We start from the raw sequence: 17912 nt of genomic DNA on the forward strand, positions 1-17912 counted from the left end.
AAGCTAAAGCAAGGGCTTGTATCCAGCAGCTGCAGCAGCGCTGTTATGCTGACTCAGGCTCAAGTGGACAGCAGTGAACTTCCCTAGCTCACTCACCATCTGCAGGGCAGCCATGGCTTCTTTGCTGTGCCCCAGGAACAGTGCCAGAGTAGGCTTGAAGAAGCACAAGGACAGCTTGCTGTACCTGTGCTATTGTCCCCCTCCACCTCTCTGTCTTTCTGTCTCTCTCTCTCACACACATACACACACACACACACACACACACACACGGCCAAATCCAAAGTCAAGGTGTAGGGAATACACCCTTTCAGTAAGCAGTCTCAAAGTGGTATATATTGGAGACACACCTTTCAATGCAGCCTACTGACTTTTCTCTGCGTCCTGTGAAATCCTAAAATGTAACATGTTTCCCTTACTTGGTGTTTTATAATCTATGCCTTACCTTGGTTCTCTGTGATTGTAACCATTCAGAGAAAACTAATGGATTTATTTATTGATAACTATCCATTCTTTGGTTCTTTCAGGCACGGTTCTGGGTACAGGTGATGAGGGATTTGCGAAATGGGGTAAAACTTAAGAAAGTCCAACAGCGGCAGTACAACCCTTTGCCCATTGAATACCAGCTCACCCCTTACGAGATGCTCATGGACGACATTCGGTGCAAAAGATACACCTTGAGAAAAGTGATGGTAAGCACTCAGATGGTTGCCTGTGGCTTATTTGTTGGAAATGGGCTACTTAGGTATTACTTCTTCTCATAAAATACTTGATCACTGTAGAAAACTTGGAAAATACATTACGCTCAAAGAAGGAAAGTTATAAATGTGCCATTTTATAACCAAGAGACATTTTGTTATCATGTTGCTTTGCCATTTGCATTTATATTCATCCTCCCTCCCTCTCTCCCTCTCTCCCTCCCTCTCTCTCTCCCTCCCTCCCTCCCTCCCTCCCTCCCTCCCTCCCTCCCTCCCTCCCTCCCTCCCTCCCTCCCTCCTTTTCTCTGTTTTCTGGTGGGTTTTATTGTTCTTGTTTCAAGACAGGATCCTGCTGTGTTGCACTGGCTGCCCTAGAACCCACCATGTAGACCAAACTGTCTCAAGAGTGGTCCTCCCGCCTCTCCCTCTGTCTCCTGAGTGCCAACAATTGAAGCATGTGCTACTGTGTGTAACTCAATCAATCCTCAGTCTTTTTCTGCATTTTATTAGACAAAATGGGCTGATTTCTGTTTATAGCCTATTATAGTTGTTTCATGTTGTGAATATTCTTCTGTGTCATTAGTTCAGCATTACTACTAGTAAATGGTTATCTATTTTCTAGCTTATGACTGTGTCAGAGGTCATTAAAATAATTGAGTCACTATCAGGTATAAGCAGGCTATTTCCTGCTCTATATATCTTTATTAATAGCTAGACAGTGAGGTCCTTGAGCCAGGTTCTGAGGAAAGGAATGTCCAGCCCATGAACAAATCCTGGAAGCTCTGCCTTGAAAATGTCTCCTGTGGAACCACTTCTCCCCAGTCCTGTGTCCTATGCTTGCCAACTCATCTCTCACTGAGACTGTCACAGGGCCTGAACCATGCTCCTCTTGGCTGGGCTCACAAATGCACAGTACCACATCTTTACATTTTAGCCTTTTCCCCCAATATATGGTCTGTCCTGGAGAAATCTTGTGCCCTTAAGAAAAATATGTATTCTAAAGCTGTTGGTAACACACTTGTGATTGCCAGTACTCAGAGTTACAGGTAGAAGGATCTTGAGTTCAAGACTGCGTAAATTATGTCACAGGACTGTCTCAGGAAAGAGTAGGAGAGAGGGAGAGGCAAAAATGAGGGGAGAGAGGGATATCCTGTCATTGGGTGGAGAGTTCTCCCAGCTAACTTAGGGAATTGTTCAAATCCCTCTTTGTTGTTGTTGCTCTTCTGTCTAGTTCAGCACACTGTTACACTGTTATAAAGTGTTAAAGTCTCCAGCTACTGTGGAATTGCTCATTTCACTTGCAGTGTTTGTTCATATAGAGTGGACTGTAGTTTGGTACATATATACTTACAGATGTTACATTTTCAACATCTAGTGTCTAGTTTGATAGCTTTTTCCTAGACATCTATTCCCCCCCCCCCCCGTTGTAAATATTGCTGACATGGCTCTTTTCTTTCATTGCTCACTATCTGCATTGACATCCTTTTCCGTCCTTCACCCTAAAGCTTATGCATGTTACACATTTATTTTTTTCTTTTTAAATATTTATATAATTATTTGAGTGCTGTTCCTGCATATATATAAGGGAACTGTGGGCATGCCTGGTGTCCAAGGGGCTGGAAGGAGGTGCCAGGTACTTTGGAGAGTTACAGGTGGTAGTGAGCAGCTACTTAGGTGCTGGGAAGGAAACCTGGACCTTCTGTAGCCTGTGCGCTCCCTGCGCCATTTCTCTAGCCCCTTTTAAATTTTATATTGATTTTAAAAGTAATTCACTCACTGAAAAAAAATCACAAAATATGACTACAATTAAAATTTAGTTCTACCATTTTGTAATATGTTTACTTCTTGAGATTTTTATGTACTATTGTATATAATTTAATTATGTACTCTTGTAATAGCATATAAACTTTCTCCTCTGTCAAATATGGGTAAACTTGGCTCTATACCATAAAATATAATTTATATCATTTTTAAAAGAGTCTCTGTATATCGGTATTTTGCCTGCATGTGTGTATGCCTTGTGCATACCTGGTATCCTTAGAGGTCAAAAGGCATCATTGGCTCCCCTGGAACTGGAGTTATAAATGGTCGTGAGCTACCATGTGGGTGCTGGGAACCAAACTCAGGTCCTCTGCAAGAGCAACAGGTGCTTTTAAACACTGGGTTAACTCTCCAGCCCCTTTTATTATTTAAAAAAAATTTTTTTTCTTGTCATTTTGAGGCAGAGTCTAATGTAACCCTGCCTGGCTTTGAACTCTGAATGTAGGTAGCTAAGGATGCCCCTAAGCCCCTGTTCCTCCCAGCTATACCTCTTGAGTTCTAGAATCAAAAACATGCCAGCATTCCCAGCTGATTTAAAATTTGAAAATGATTTAGTTTAAGTACATAGTGCATTTTCATTATTCTAAATGACGAATTTACGGTCTGCATTTGAGGAGTTGCCCTCTCATAGGCTTGTTTCTTAGAGGCCACCAAGCTTGTTGCCTGTGTTGCTTCTGTTTTACATGGCAGTGCTTCCCTGTTACCTGACTACGTGCACATCTCTGCCACATTCCAGATCCTGCAGTGTCTGTATCTGCTGATTACAGATTGAGAACATGTGAAAAGCTTTTACTACTTTCCATTATTTTTTTTTTTTTTACTTAGCATGCAGAAGTTTCACTGGCATTGTCATACTTACATATTGCTGTCCTTTGCTCAACCCTTCCCCCATGCTAGATCCCATCTTCTCAAATAGTCGCACTGCTCTCACAGTCTACATACTTTTATGGAACCAAGGCAGTCTACAATTTTTTAAAGATGTATTGTATTACATTTTAATTGTGTGTAGATATGCGTCTGTGTAGGTAAGTGGACATTAGTGCGGTGCCCATGGGGCCAGAACACTCAGATCCCTTGAAACTAGAGTTATCGACATGTTGTGGGCATAAAGGTCCTTGTACTCGGAGAAAAGCCTTAAGGAAAACCAGGAATGTTAGACACACAGGGGCCTCTTCTCACTGGAGGAGATAAAAATACTTGTTTTTCTACCCAGAAGGCTAGGAATGGATTTTGTTAATGAACTAGTGACTTTTGTGCTGTCTGAAGGCAGACCTCACCCACCTTTTGCTATAGAGGCAAGACCTCACCCAAGTTCCCCAGAGTGATTATCCTAGGCCCTTCCCTCTCCTTAGGGGGAATGCACAAGTACTTTATGGCCTGCTGACCTCTATACTAGAGACCACACTAGATTCTAGGCCTTTTAGCTATAGTACATGGTCACATGTAGTTTGTAAAGGAGTTTCTATGTTCTCTCACCAGAAACTTTATTGTATATCTGGAATCAGACTAATTGGACTGATTGACACCTAGAAACCTTTTCCAAAATTGTACTGTGTCTTAAGTATGCTGACAATGAACTGCCTGGCATTAGACTCCCCAACGTCTGATCCAGATTGACAAAGGAAGTCTGCACTGGGTTTTTATTCTTCTCTCTTCTCAGATTACTGCCTACATTGACCCTGCCAGGACCCCCACATAGACAGTTGTGAGCCACCAAGTGTGGGTGCTGGGAGCTGGTCCTGTGAAGGAGCAGCAAGTACTCTTAACTGTTAAGCCACCCCCACTTAGCCCATGCTCTACAATTATTAATAGCCTTACAATTATTAATAGCTCTGCAATTATTAATCTATAACATGAGCAAACCAAGTTGAGCTAATCTATTGTTGGTTTACTGTTTTTTAAAAAAAATTTTTAAAGATTTATTTATGTATATAATATTCTGCCTACATGTATACCTGCATGCCAGAAGAGGGCACAGATCATATTATAGATGGTTGTGAGCCACCATGTGGTTGTTGGGAATCGAACTCAGGACCTTTGGAAGAGCAGCCAGTGTTCTTAACCTCTGAGCCATCTCTCCAGCCCATTTTTAATATTTCTTACTATGAATTCTAGCCACACAGTTACTGGCTTAGTGGATCTACATGTCTCTATGTCTCTAAGGCAGTGATTCTCACCTTCCTAAGGTTGCCACCCTTTTCTACAGTTCCTCATGTTGTGGTGACCCTCAGCTATAAAATTATTTTCATTTCTACTTCATAACAGTAACTTTGCTGTTGTTGTGAATCAAATGTAAATATCTATGTGCAACTCCCAAGGGGTCATGACCGACAGGTCAAGAACCATTGTTCTAAGGACTAATGAGTATTGCCAGATTGTCTACTATACTTGTAAACCATCTTGTGGCTTGAAAGTCAGATATACATATTTGAAATAATTCTGAATTCTAAGATGGTTCTAAAGAAGCTGTTTATTTAGAACACGAGCCAGGGCCTCATCAAGTAATAGAGGTTTTTTCAATGCTTTCAGTGTTTGGCATCAACAGGGAAATGTACATTTCAGCTTTGAGGTGCTTGCTGAAGTGCAGCATCAGTGAATCTGAAGACTTCATTCCAAAGAGTTGCTAAAAGGGAAGACTGTAAGGTGTGAGCATTGAGTGGATGGCAACAAAACAACTTCCTTTTATCTGTTTTACTTCAAATTCAGCTGCCAAAAAATGTTTCCTTAAGAAACAGGACAATTCAGGGCTGTTTTAAAATAATTAAATCACTTTTTGTATACTAGAGGATTTTTGAGGCTGGCATGGTGCCATACACCTATAATCCCAGAACTCTGGAGGCAGAGGCAGGCAGATCTTTGAGAGTTCGAGACCAGTGAGTCCAGGACAGCCAAGGCTACACTGAGAAACCCTGTCTCAAAACAAATAAACAAACAAAAAAGATTTTTGTTGTAAGACGTTGTGCCTCTAAAATATGATCAAGTTTCAAATATGATAAGATCAAGTGATTGATCTTATTTTATTTGAGTCAACAATTTGTTTGTCTGGAATCATTTTTTATTTCAGTTCAGACTGCTTGTTGTGTTTTGGCAAGTATTTGGAAGTCCGCAGTAAGGGTCATGCCACACAGGGCTCTGATTCTGTGGCTAGATCCTACACACACACCTGGTTGTTCTGGAACTCGATCTGTAGGCCAGGCTGACTTTGAACTCACAGAGCTCCACTTACCTCTGTGCTGAGGTCAAAGGTGTGCACTGCCACCATCCTTACAGCTCTCCTTCTTAAGCCAGGCACTGCCACTCACATGCTCAGCTGGGCTCTACAGGGATTGCTGCTGATGCCTGCTATGGAGCCTGGGTATAGGGCACAGGGAGGAAGGGGGTGGTGCTAGGGAGATCCCAGTGCAGTTGTCACAGGGGAAGGATCAGGCCTGAAATGGCAGTTCAGCCTGTTGTGTTTCAATAAGACCAGGAAACAAACCCAGGTATGATGGCGCATACCTGTGGCCCAGCACTTTGGCTATAGAAACAAGAAGATTGGAAGGTTAGGGTTCCCTTCCACTGCATATCAAGTTCAAACCCGTCTGGGGTATACAAGGCCTTATCCCAAAAACCAACCCTTTAAAAAAGATGGGAAAACGTGGTAAAGTGGCTACAACTGTGCCATCAGGGGAGTCAGAATCTCAATTATTAAATGTATAGTATTGGCCTCTTTAGTCACCTGATTTGTTTTGTTTTGTTTTTGTCTCCTTTTAGGTAAATGGTGACATTCCCCCTCGGTTAAGAAAGAGTGCTCATGAGATCATCCTTGACTTCATCAGATCAAGACCCCCTTTAAATCCAGTACGTAACTTAACATACTCTTCCCAGGGATGGGTCTGTAGCACTCCACCAAGCTTTCCCTTGAGAGCATGAAGCCCACTTGTTGTTATAAAGAAAGAAAATTCCAGTCATTCAATTTTACCAATAAAGACTCAGAAGCCAGATGCTGGGGTGAAAACCTGCTAGCTCAGAGAGGCAGAGAAAGTACCCAGCTGACCTTCCTACTCAGCTGACATCCCAGAAGGAACAAGCTGAAGAAGCTCCTTCTCTACACTGTCTTCTCTCAGTGTATCTCAATTCTGTTTAATCCCTGCCAGCTGGTTTCTTGTTCTGCCTCTTCACCCAGAGTTAACTTTATTAAATTCTGTGTACAGAAAGCTCTTGGATTAAAGGTGTGTGCTAGGGCTGAACCACGCCAAACAAAACACAGGATTTTACAGTTCACAATCTCAGGGTTCACAATGGGATCAAATATCCTGTAACACCCACCTATAAATTATACTCTAAAGCACAGAGATATACCTTCAGTTTTTAAATACAAATATCTGGTATGTTTTCACTCGGAACCTGAATTATAGTACAAAATCTGGTTGAATACTTTGTATAATGGCTGAAAACTATTACCACGTTTTTGACATGAGTTACCTTTCCAAGTTACATCATAATGCTACTGCTCTGCTTAGACCACACTATCCTACTGCTCATTTACAGTAAATGTGCTCTCACTTTTATGTTAGCATCTTCTGTTGGCATGTTTTTCCTAATGACCACAGAATGAGAGTACTCTTTGAAATGCTCTTTGTGTTTCTTTTTTAAAGATTTATTTATTTATGATGTATACAGTGTTCTGTCGGCATGTGCACCTGCAGGCGAAAAGAGGGCACCAGATCTCATTATAGATGGTTATAAGCCACCATGTGGTTGCTGGGAATTAAACTCAAGACCTCTGGAAGAGCAGACAGTGCTCTTAACCTCTGAGCCGTATCTCCAGCCTTCTGTGCTTCTTAACTTCTTTTCCTCCCGACTCAAAAGCCAGCTCCCACCAAACTATCTCAAGCCTATGTACATAAAAAAACAGCGAGGGTAGAGGAATTTTCTCCCAGTTTGTAGATTTGCATAATCAGTTGTCCTTTTAGGTCTTTCTGCAAGAAGGGGCAAGTGTTGATGGATTAGAGAGGGATCAGATGAACCCTTTAGTTTGCACTGGCTCTGAAGTCTAGCTCATTGTGGCTCTAAACAAGTTAACCTGCTTCTCACTTCTGTGTCCTCATAAGTAGACTGAAGACAATAATAAGCCAAGGTGCTAGTTAGAAATGTTGCTTTTAGGCAGATAGTGTGGGCCACCCTTATAATCTTATAATCTTAACATTCAGGAGGCTGAAGCTCAGGGATTGCCACAGTTTGAGACCAATCTGGACTACAGAATAAGACTGAGTCTCAAAATAATAGCAATAATCCCCCAAAACAGTGTTCTAAAACAGTGACTTATAGGGACATGGTTATAACTTTAGCAGAACTGACTATTTCAGTTTCCCTGAGCACATATAATTGGATTGCTGGGAGACCCAATAATCTGTTGCATTAGAGTTCCTGACATGGGGGCTTGAGAGATGGCTTAGTAGGGAAAGGTGTCTGCCACCAAGCCTGGTAGCCTCCGTTCTTTGCTCAAGATCCCACACAGTGGACGGTGTGAACTCATTCCCTTGAATTTTTGTCTGACCTCCACTCGTGTGCAAGCACACAAAATTAATTATATATATATATATACACACACACATATGTGTCTAATCATATATATAAATAATTTAAAAATTAAAGGGAAAAATCTTGATATTGAATGATTTGAATAGTCTATTGGGCAAATTACAGTCAGTTCATAATTCTATATTGTGTGATGACTTTATTAGGTAAAGATAGTTAATCAAGTCTCTACTAACTATTGTGCTTCCTTTTCAAGGCTTCAGCCAGAAAACTGAAACCAACCCCACCACGGCCACGGAGCCTGCACGAAAGAATATTAGAAGAAATTAAAGCAGAAAGAAAGCTTCGACCTGTCTCACCAGAAGAAATTAGACGAAGCAGGCTAGGTGAGTTTCCTCTTCCAGTACTCATGAGTCCACCACTGAGAAAATTGTGTTTGTATTTACACATGTAAAAACAACTCACAGAATTCTCAGTTCCTGTCTCTAGACCCTGTTCTCCTGTCTCCTCACTTCCTCCTTCCCCTCTCCCCTTAACTATTGCTCACACACATATACCCTCACATTTGCTTACATTTGACATTCATGTGACATGACAGTTTTGTTTTCTGTGATATTGAACTGTGTGAGAGATTTGTGGCAAGAGAGATAATGAGAGATAATGGCAAGAGCACTGCCAATTTTATGCTGAGGTTTGAGGATGACCCTTGTGGTGGCTTGAATAGGAGAGGTCCCCTTAGACTTGTATGCCCATTCGGAGTGGCACTATCAGGAGGGGTGGTCTTGCTGGAGGAAGTATGTCACTGTCACTGTGGAGGCAGCCTTTGAGGCCTTACATGCTCAGGCTACACTCAGCGTGGCACACAGTCTCCTGCTGCTGCCTCTAGATCAAGATGGAGAACTCTCGGCTAGTCTCCTGCATCATGTCTGCCTGCATGCTGCCATGCTTCCCACCATGATGATATTGGATTAAACCCCTGAAACTGTAAGCTAGCCCCAATTAAATGCTTTCCTTTATAAGAGTTGCCATGGTCATGGTGTCTCTTCACAGCAATAAACTCCTAAGATAACACTTTCTCCCATTTTAAATACAACTATCAGCAGAAAGACAAATAAAAGATCTTACCTCTGTTATATTTTTTTTATAAGAACTAAATAAGATCATGGTAAAAAGAGGAAAGAAAAACCTTATAAACCAGTGTGTACAAGTAAAGGTGATACATACATAGCACAAAGATCCTTCTAACCGTGTGTGTGTGTGTGTGTGTGTGTGTGTGTGTGTGTGTGTGTGTGTGTAGTACTTCTGTATATGCACATGCAGAAGCCAGGGGTCAACATGAGGTAGTCTTCTACCATCGTCTACCATGTTTTAAGACAAAAAATTTCACTTGTTCACTGTTGCAGCTAAGCTAGCTGGCCCAGCAAGCCCCTGGAATCCATCTATTTCTATCCTTTTCATCGCTGGGGTCACAGCTGTTTCATGAGAGATGGGAATCCAAACTCAGGGCCTCGTGCCCCTGCAACAAGCCCTTTGCCCATTGAGCTCTGATTTCCATGGTGGCTATACCATTTGTGTCCTCTCCAGCAGCAGCAAATGCCCTAGTTCTGCATCCTTGTTCCCCCATGGGGGGCTTCGAGGCGTCTTTGTTTGAAGTAACCATCTTGACATATCTAAGGTGATTTCTCATTGTAGTTTAGGTTTTCATGTCCCTAGTGATTGATGATGGATGTTTGAACATTCTTTCTTGTAGTTGTGAACTATTTTTGTTTCATCTTTGGATTGTCTATTTAGGTTCTTTGCTTACTTTTAAATCAAGGCTATCAATTATTTTATTATTGAGTTGTTAGCATTTTTGTTATGTATTTTGACTGTTAACCTTATGAGTTGTGTAGTCAACAAGTTCCTTTCCTCCATGAAGGAAGCTGTTTCTCAACTGTAAGGGTCCTGTCGCAGCAGGAATGTCAGGAGTGTGAAGCAGATGAGGACTAGAAGTGCATTCCTAATGTCTGTCAGTCAGTCCCTGCCCCTGTAGGCCCCATAGACTCCCATGAGCCCAGGGGGACATTCACATTCAAACCATTGCATCAGAAGAATTGCAGGACACGCTTTTCTCTTTCTGGGAAAACTACCATTAAGATTCCATGGAGTGGGTAGGAGGCTAAAGAGATGAATCAGCATCCAGGTGCCATTGAAGGCACACACATGTATGTCTGTGGTATACATACTTACATGCAAGCAAAACGCTCATAATATAAAATTAATCTTTTAAAAAATTTGTTAAAAAGAACATACTCTGGGGACCTGGGGATACAGCTATCTGGTAGAGTGTTTGCTTATCATGAGTGAAGCCGTAAATTTAATCTCTAGGCATAGTGGCACATGCATTTGATGCTAACAATCAAGACACAGAGGTAGAAGGGTCTTTGCAAGTTTGAGGCTAACCTCTTCTACATGGTGAGACCCTCAACAAAAATGAAGAAAAGAAAAAGGACTTTCTGGGAACACACCTATAATAATCTCAGTGAAGTAATTTCTCTGTGTTCCCAGATTGCTGCGGTTTTCAACCTGAAGTTTTTAAAGATGACCATGTGTTTTTTTTTAATCCTCTATTCGGTTAATTATGTATCACATTGTTTGCGTCTGGTTTGCGTTTTGTCTTGGTTTGATAAACACTTTGACCCAAAGCGGTTTAGGGGAGGAAAAGATTGATTGCAGCTTATACTTCCAGGTCACAGTCCACCACTGAGAGATGTCAGGGCTGGAACTGAAGTAGGAACCAAGGAGAATGCTGCTTATGGCGGCTTGCTCACTGGCTCCTGCTCAGCTAAGATTCCACAGCAGAGGTCCACCTTACAGAGATGGCCTCCCTCATCAGTCACTCAAGGCAGTCTCTGACAGACAGTCTGACCGAGGCAATACTTCAGCTGAGTTCTCCCCTCCCAAGTGAATTTAGGTTGTATCAAGGTAATAAAAACTAAGATACCATGCTTGTGTCCCAGGAATAAATCCCACCTAGTCATGGTGTGTGGCCTTTTAATGTGCTGCTGGAATGGTGTGAGAGTAGTTTTTAAGGTTTTGTTTCTTTGTGTTTTAGCTTCAGTGTTTTTCCTTCTTCTGTGTTTAGAACAGTTTGGAAAAGATTGGAAGTAATTCGTCTGTCAAGGTTTGGTGGAATCATGGGTGAAACAATATAATCTTAGCCCTAACTGTCCTGGAACTCGCTCTGTAGACTAGCCTAGACTTGAACTCAGAGATCTGCCTGTCTCTGCCTCCCAAGCACTAGACTGAAGGCGAGTGCATGACACCTGGCTGCCAGACTGTTCCTATTGGGAGTTTTTCATTTTGTTTTTTGAGACAGTACCTCATAGTTGAGGTGCTCCTCAAACTTGCTCTGTAGCTAAGGATTGATTCAGATTGCTGACATTATAGCTGTGTGCCACTCACTACTCCTGACTCTTTTGTTTGTTTTCCTGAGACAGGGTCTCATTATGTAGCCCTGACAGTCCTCAAACTCACTGTATAGACCATGCTGGCTTCAAACTTACAGTGATCCTCCTGCCTCTGCCTCCTGAGTGCTGAGATCACAGTTGGTAACTTTTGGACTACTGACCCCGGTCTCTCAAAGCAGGCCTTCTCATATATATTTCTCTGTTTCACTTATTAAGATTTTATTTAAAGGCTAACTATGAGGAAAAGAATCCTGCTTTAGAACAGTTAAAGGACAAATTGATGTTGCATTTGCTGTATTTTAACCTGAGCATTGATGTTTCACAGTGTCTTGTATTGAGCAGTTGTAGAAAGTGATTGTTTAGAGGCTGGTGAGGTGGCTCAGCTGCTTAAGGCACTTGCCACCAAACTGGACAACCCAGGCTTCATCTCCAGTAGGACCTGCTTGGCAGAAGGAGAATTTCTTACATTGTCATCCCTCCCCCCCTCCCCCCACCAACACACAATTAAATTATTCTGGGATTCTGTTTACTTTATTTTTTAATTATTTATTTTTGTTTTATGAACATTGATTGGTGTTTTGCCTGCATGTATGTCTATGTGAGAATGTCAGATTTCCTGGAACTGGTAGTTACAGACAGTTGTGAGCTGCCATGTGGGTGCTGAGAATTTAACCCATGTCCTCTGAAAGAGCAGCCAGTGTTCTTAACAGCTAAGCTATCTCTCCAGTCCTTATTCTGGGATTCTTGCTTCTAGAATTCTGAGTTTAAACTAATCTTAAAGCTCAAATGGAAAGTAAGAAATTTTGCTCCCCACCCTCACTCCATTATGTTGGGTTTTTCTGTAGACTTGTATTTTGGGGTGTTTAGGTCGGATAGGATTGGCAGGATTAACTTGAAGAAAAACAAGTTTCACTAAATCTTTTTGTTTTTTCCCCCTGTAATTCCAAGTAGAGACAATGCAGATACTGGGGGAATGTCTTAATGCTTCAAGAGAGGATTGCCCATAATTTCAAAGTCTATGGGCATCTACTGTGAACTTGTGCATTATGAAATAACAGTAAGGGCTGAGGGATGGCACAGTCAGTAAGCACTTGGCTTCAAGCAGGAGGATTTGTCTTCAATCCTAGAAGCCATATACAAATGCCTAACTCAGTGGTGTATGCTGGGAGTCCCTTTTTTGAGGGAGATGGGGGAGCAAGGATCCTGAGGCTCACTGGCCAGCCAGTCTAGCCTAATAGGTAAATTCCATGCCAATGAAAGACATAACCCAAGAGTAGTAGAAGGCCTTCCAAATGGTCCTTCAACCCCCATATACACTTCCATGCATAAAAAAATAAAGTAAAAGATGTTTAAATAGCCAGGCAGTGGTGGCACACACTTTAATTCCAGCACTGAGGAGGCAGAGGGCAGGAGGATCTCTGTGTTTGAGACCAGCCTCTTCTACAGCCAACTACACAAAGAAACCCTGTCTTGGAAAACAAACAAACAAAATTAATAATGAAAAAACTACAATATGTTATTCTGTTCTCTTGGTTTAATATTGGGCATGGTCTGAACATCTTTCATTCTTTAAATATAAATCAAACCATGATTTATTAGGACATGATTTCCCAACTGAAAGGATGTATTTACCTACCCCTCTACTGTTGTATGATCCATTTACATTTTTTTCCTATCCAATCTGAAATTACTATTATTGTACCTTAGTCTCTGTTCATGTCACTGTTATTTTTCTTTTCTAAATATCTTAATTACTATGATCCTTCACTGTTGTCCTTTTTAATATATGGAGCTGAAAATAAGATCCTTAGTTAGGGATCTCACTCAGACCCAAAACAAACAAACAACAAAATGAGAGGCTAAGAACGCAGCTCAGTGGGTAGAGTATTTGTCCACCCTGCAAAAATCCCAGGTTCAGTTAGCATAACGAAGACAAAAAAAGAAGAGACAAAAACAGACCTCATCTCCCAAGAAGGATTGCATTCCTCTTGTGTGTGGTGGTCAGGTCATTCAAGTTAATGTTCATGTACCAGAGAGGAACTCTATAGACTATTAGGAAACTTGATTAAAGAGTGGCTTGAGAATATGTATTATTTTATTTGCTAAACTTAGAAAGGGAAATCTAGAATATATTTAAGTTTAGAACTGAATAACTTATTTTTTGAATGGCAAGTGGAAACAGTATCATCAACACAAAATCCCTATCCACTTTCTTGAAACATCTAAACATCTAACTTGTATGTTAGGAAGGAAATGCCTAAACTCTTAGTTCCTGACCATCAAACATTATTATTTATAACTTATTATTTGATGAAGATAACTTTTGACTAAAACAGACTACTGCATGCACAAGGAATGCAATCATTTCTTTAGAGATGAGGTTCATATTTTTTCTCTTTAGCTTGTTTTCATTCTTAGTGATTCTCTAAGCTGTTATTTTTTATTTTCATTGTTACTCTGTCATTGTCATAGACCTGGAGCTAAGACTCTTGTGTGGCTTTATTATTTTTCAGACTTGTATCCACTAGCTTCTAGACTCCCAAGTGTCAGTGAGAGCTCTGACCCTGCCCCCTGTCCTGTCTCCTTGTACATCCCTAATGGCTGAATTACTTTCTCTTTATTGTTTTTCTTTTTTTTTTTTTTTTTCAGCAATGCGGCCACTTAGCATGTCTCACAGTTTTGACTTGTCAGGTAAAAAAAAAAAAAAAAAAAAAAAAAAAAGCACTTTCACGCCTGACATGGTTGTGTGGTTTCTGTGAATCACATTCATTTGTCTGCTTGTTTAAACATGTCAGAAAAGAAAATTGAAAAGCTTTCTTTTAAGCTGTGGTCAGTAAAATAAACTAGGCTACCCATTTCAAAGCAGCAACACGTAATTAAAATCACAGTAAATGTTGAGCCTCACAGAACGGTACTGCCATGGGCCGGCAGTGGATTCCCTCGGTTGCCCTGTGGTAGCGCTCGCTGGGTCAGATCTTTTCCGTAAGGGAACAGAAACACTGCAAAGCAACAGTTTTCAAGTGCTCTGCTCTCTGGAACACTGAGCGCCTCGGTGACCAGAAGCTATACTCCTCTGCTTCCGGGTCGAGCCTGCCATTCATGGCTCTGTGCCTGAAGTTTACAGCCTGCTTCACGTTTTCTGTTCAGTAGGCCAGGAGGATGGATAAATGTATAACTGAAAATGCTCTGTTTGATTATAAATTTAGATCTTTTTAAAATAAAATTTAAAATATCATATTTTTCTTAATTCTTATATTTTAAAAATTCAAATTTTTTAATTTCACAAGTCACTGTTTCAAACTAAAATGAGATAAGGTGTTTTCTTCTAGAATGTTCTTTGAAATATTATGAAATACTTAAGTCACAAAGAATTGTTGATGTACAAATTCATGTGTTCTAAGCCAGCGAGTTCTAGTGTCTTTTTCTAGTGTCATATTATTGAATATTTACTGTCTTCTAACTACAAGCTAGTTTCCATGTGTGTTTTTAATTTTATGTGTACTTTTGTAGCTGTCAGGTATGACTAATATTTTGGTCTTCACTTAACTATTTTTGACTGACCACCAAAGAGCCTTTTCTTTTTTCTTTGTCCATTTGCTAATTTTATTTATTTTATGAACCATTGTACAGTGAACCTGTAAAAATTTTAGACTGGAAAATAAAACCAAAAATTTTGACCATGTATGTTATGACTAACCTCTAAACGCTGGCCAAATACCCTCTACACCCTGTCACTCTGGAGAGCTGCTGCTCATGTGTCTACTGGTTACGGAAGGAGTAGAAGGCTAAGCCAGGCACAGAGGCGCACACCTGTAATCCCAGTACCTGAAGAGGCAGAGGCAAGTGGATCTCTGTGAGTTCCGGGCCAGCCTGGTCTACAAAGTGAGACCAGGACAGCCAAGGCTACACAGAGAACCCCTGTCTTTAAAAGAACAAACAAACAAAACATGAAAAAGAAAAGTAGAAGGCTACCTCAGCACATGGGTTGCCAGCTGGAATGTGGCTGATGAGGGCAATACGCATGCTCTTGAACATGTTCTCATGCGTGATCTCTGGTGGTCTTACAGGCTCATGGTGGCCCTCTATCTATAGCAGGGCAGCACTGTGTTGTCGGTGTCCATTGTCTGCTGTGCTCTTGTCTGAGTCCCAGAGCTTCGCTGACCTTGTGCCGCTTTTGTTGTTCATTGTCGCACTTGACTATTACTAAAATCCCAGGTTGTAAGTGGGAAGATTAATCTTTTCTTCCTAATTTAAAGACCAAAGTATGTCATGTTAGTAGAAGAATGAACAAACTAAGGAGTAAACAGCCTAAACGAAGCATAGATAGTGACTTTGAACTTGAGTGCAGAGTGAGACATAAGGAAGTATATGCTGCTGTTCAGGTGTGTCTTAGAAATATTTCTTAGTGAAAATCCTAATAAGCTGTTCAACATCAATTGAGGTAAGTCTGATTTATTTTTCCTATGCAAATATTAAACATATAATCCATGATCCAGTCACATTTCCTCCTGCTAAAAAAAGCAGCACACAGAATTATGTAAGTATTTAATATCATGGGTATGCCTTTTAGACTCTGAATCTAAGACATGGTAATTTCTAAAAACCATCTTATTTTATATCTTTAACATTTGTCCTACATATAGATTTTATTTTTCCCTCGAAATGCTGTTTTTAAGAGTGACTTTTCTGGGGGCTGGAGAGATGGCTCAGAGGTTAAGGGCACTGGTTGCTCTTCCAGAGGACCTGAGTTCAATTCCCAGTAACCACATAGTGGCTTACAACCGTCTATAATGAAATCTGGTGCCCTCTTCTGGTGTTCAGGTGTACATGCAGCCAGAACACTGTATATATAGTAAATAAATCTTTAAAAGAAAGTTTGACTTTTCTCACTTAATACACTAAAATAATAGTATTTATTATTTCAGTAGTAAGTATAAATAATCAAACTTTTAAAAATATGCCAACTCTTAAAGGAAATGAAACTGCACATTGTCTAGTGTTGGAGATCACCAGAAGCCTCCTGGTAGAACCTTTTACCAGTCACATTCCCCTCACATTCCCCTGCAGATGTCTGTCTAGGTCATCTCTGTCAGTGAACCCCATGACAGCTGTTGAAAAGCTCTCCTATCCCTGCATCACAAGGAAATGAGCCAGGGTCACCTTTGTCATTTTGTGGCCTTCCCTAAACTTCAGTTCAGGTGTCATTTTACCAACTTCCTCCCCATTTTTGTGTGCGTGTGTAAGAGAGAGAGACTAATGTAGACTGAACTCCCAGAGTATTGCACTGGGTGGCCAAGGGCTAAGCCATCTGAGTTACTGCCCTAGCTCTTTGTTTATTTGTGTTTTCTTTTAAGTGTGGTTTGTTTGTTTGTTGAGGCAGGGTCTCGTGTAGCCCAGGCTAGCTCAAACTTGCTGTTTAGCCTGGAATAACTTCTGGCACTCCTGCTTCTACTCCTGAGCGCTAAGATTACAGGGGATATTGCCATGCTGGATTTGTGTGCTGTGGGGAGAGAAGCCAAGCCTGGCATGTCCTCTACCAATGGAGTCCTTTTTGTTTGGAGGCGGGCTGCTTAGGCTTTGCACCGCCACACCAGGCTTTGGGTTTTGCCTATTGTTTTAGACAGGATTCTCTAGAGAAACAACTGATAGGATGAAACAGAGTGTCTTGGCTTACAAGTTGTGGTTTGACTATTCCAGTGATGTCTGTCTCCTGACAGAAAGCCCAAGAATTTAATGTTGTTTGGTCCAAGAGGCTGGATGTCTCAGACAGTGTTAGGTAGACCAGTGAGAGTGAGGACAAACAGGCAAAGAGCACTTCTTTCTGTTTCTTATATAGGTTGCCACCAGATGTGGCCTAGTTAAGGTGGCTCTTCCCACCCCAAAAGTTCTGGATTTAGGGTGTGTCTTCCCAATTGAAATTATTTAATTAAGAAAAATCCCTAACAGTTGTACTCAGCCTCTTGGGCTTTAGTTAATTATAGAAGTAGTCAAGTTAACAGCCAAGAATAGACCTCTCACAAACACTATTTAAGTGTTCTTAATCTAAACAGTATTAAATACAGTCAACACAATTTAAAAATTTGAATCTACCTGGTTCTGAAGAAATGGCTTCCAGAAGACCTGAATTTGATTCCCAGCGCCTGTATGGCAGCTCACAATCTGTAATTTCAGTCCTTGGGGATCCAACACCCACTTCGGGTCTCCCTGAGTGCATACCTGAAGCACGTACATACATGTATGCAAAAGCACTCATACAAAAATTCTATAAACATGAATCTTTTTTAAAAGTTTAACCTACCTTACATGACTTCTAAATTTTCTTAAGCATTAACAACCGAAAAAATGTGGGTCTGATGTAATAGCTTTTTACAATATAGTAAATGAACATATAGCCAGTGAAATCTCTTTGCCTTCCCAGTGTGAGCCC

At 40.9% G+C, this 17912-nt stretch overlaps 1 protein-coding gene across 4 annotated transcripts in view; it reads left to right on the forward strand.

The window, feature by feature from the left end:
- Spire1 (spire type actin nucleation factor 1) overlaps positions 1–17912 on the forward strand; it is a 108792-nt gene that overhangs the window by 71378 nt on the left and 19502 nt on the right. For 2 of the 4 annotated variants that reach the window (XM_021664439.2, XM_060377122.1), the window contains exons 6-9: positions 525–689; positions 6270–6356; positions 8293–8422; positions 14135–14176. In XM_021664439.2, the coding sequence (XP_021520114.1) occupies positions 525–689; positions 6270–6356; positions 8293–8422; positions 14135–14176 (424 nt within the window). The remainder of the gene's footprint in view (positions 1–524; positions 690–6269; positions 6357–8292; positions 8423–14134; positions 14177–17912) is intronic. The other 2 variants (XM_021664438.2, XM_021664440.2) reach the window with 1 other exon arrangement.

Source organism: Meriones unguiculatus, chromosome 2 (genome assembly GCF_030254825.1).
Source record: "Meriones unguiculatus strain TT.TT164.6M chromosome 2, Bangor_MerUng_6.1, whole genome shotgun sequence".
Lineage (NCBI taxonomy): Eukaryota > Metazoa > Chordata > Mammalia > Rodentia > Muridae > Meriones > Meriones unguiculatus.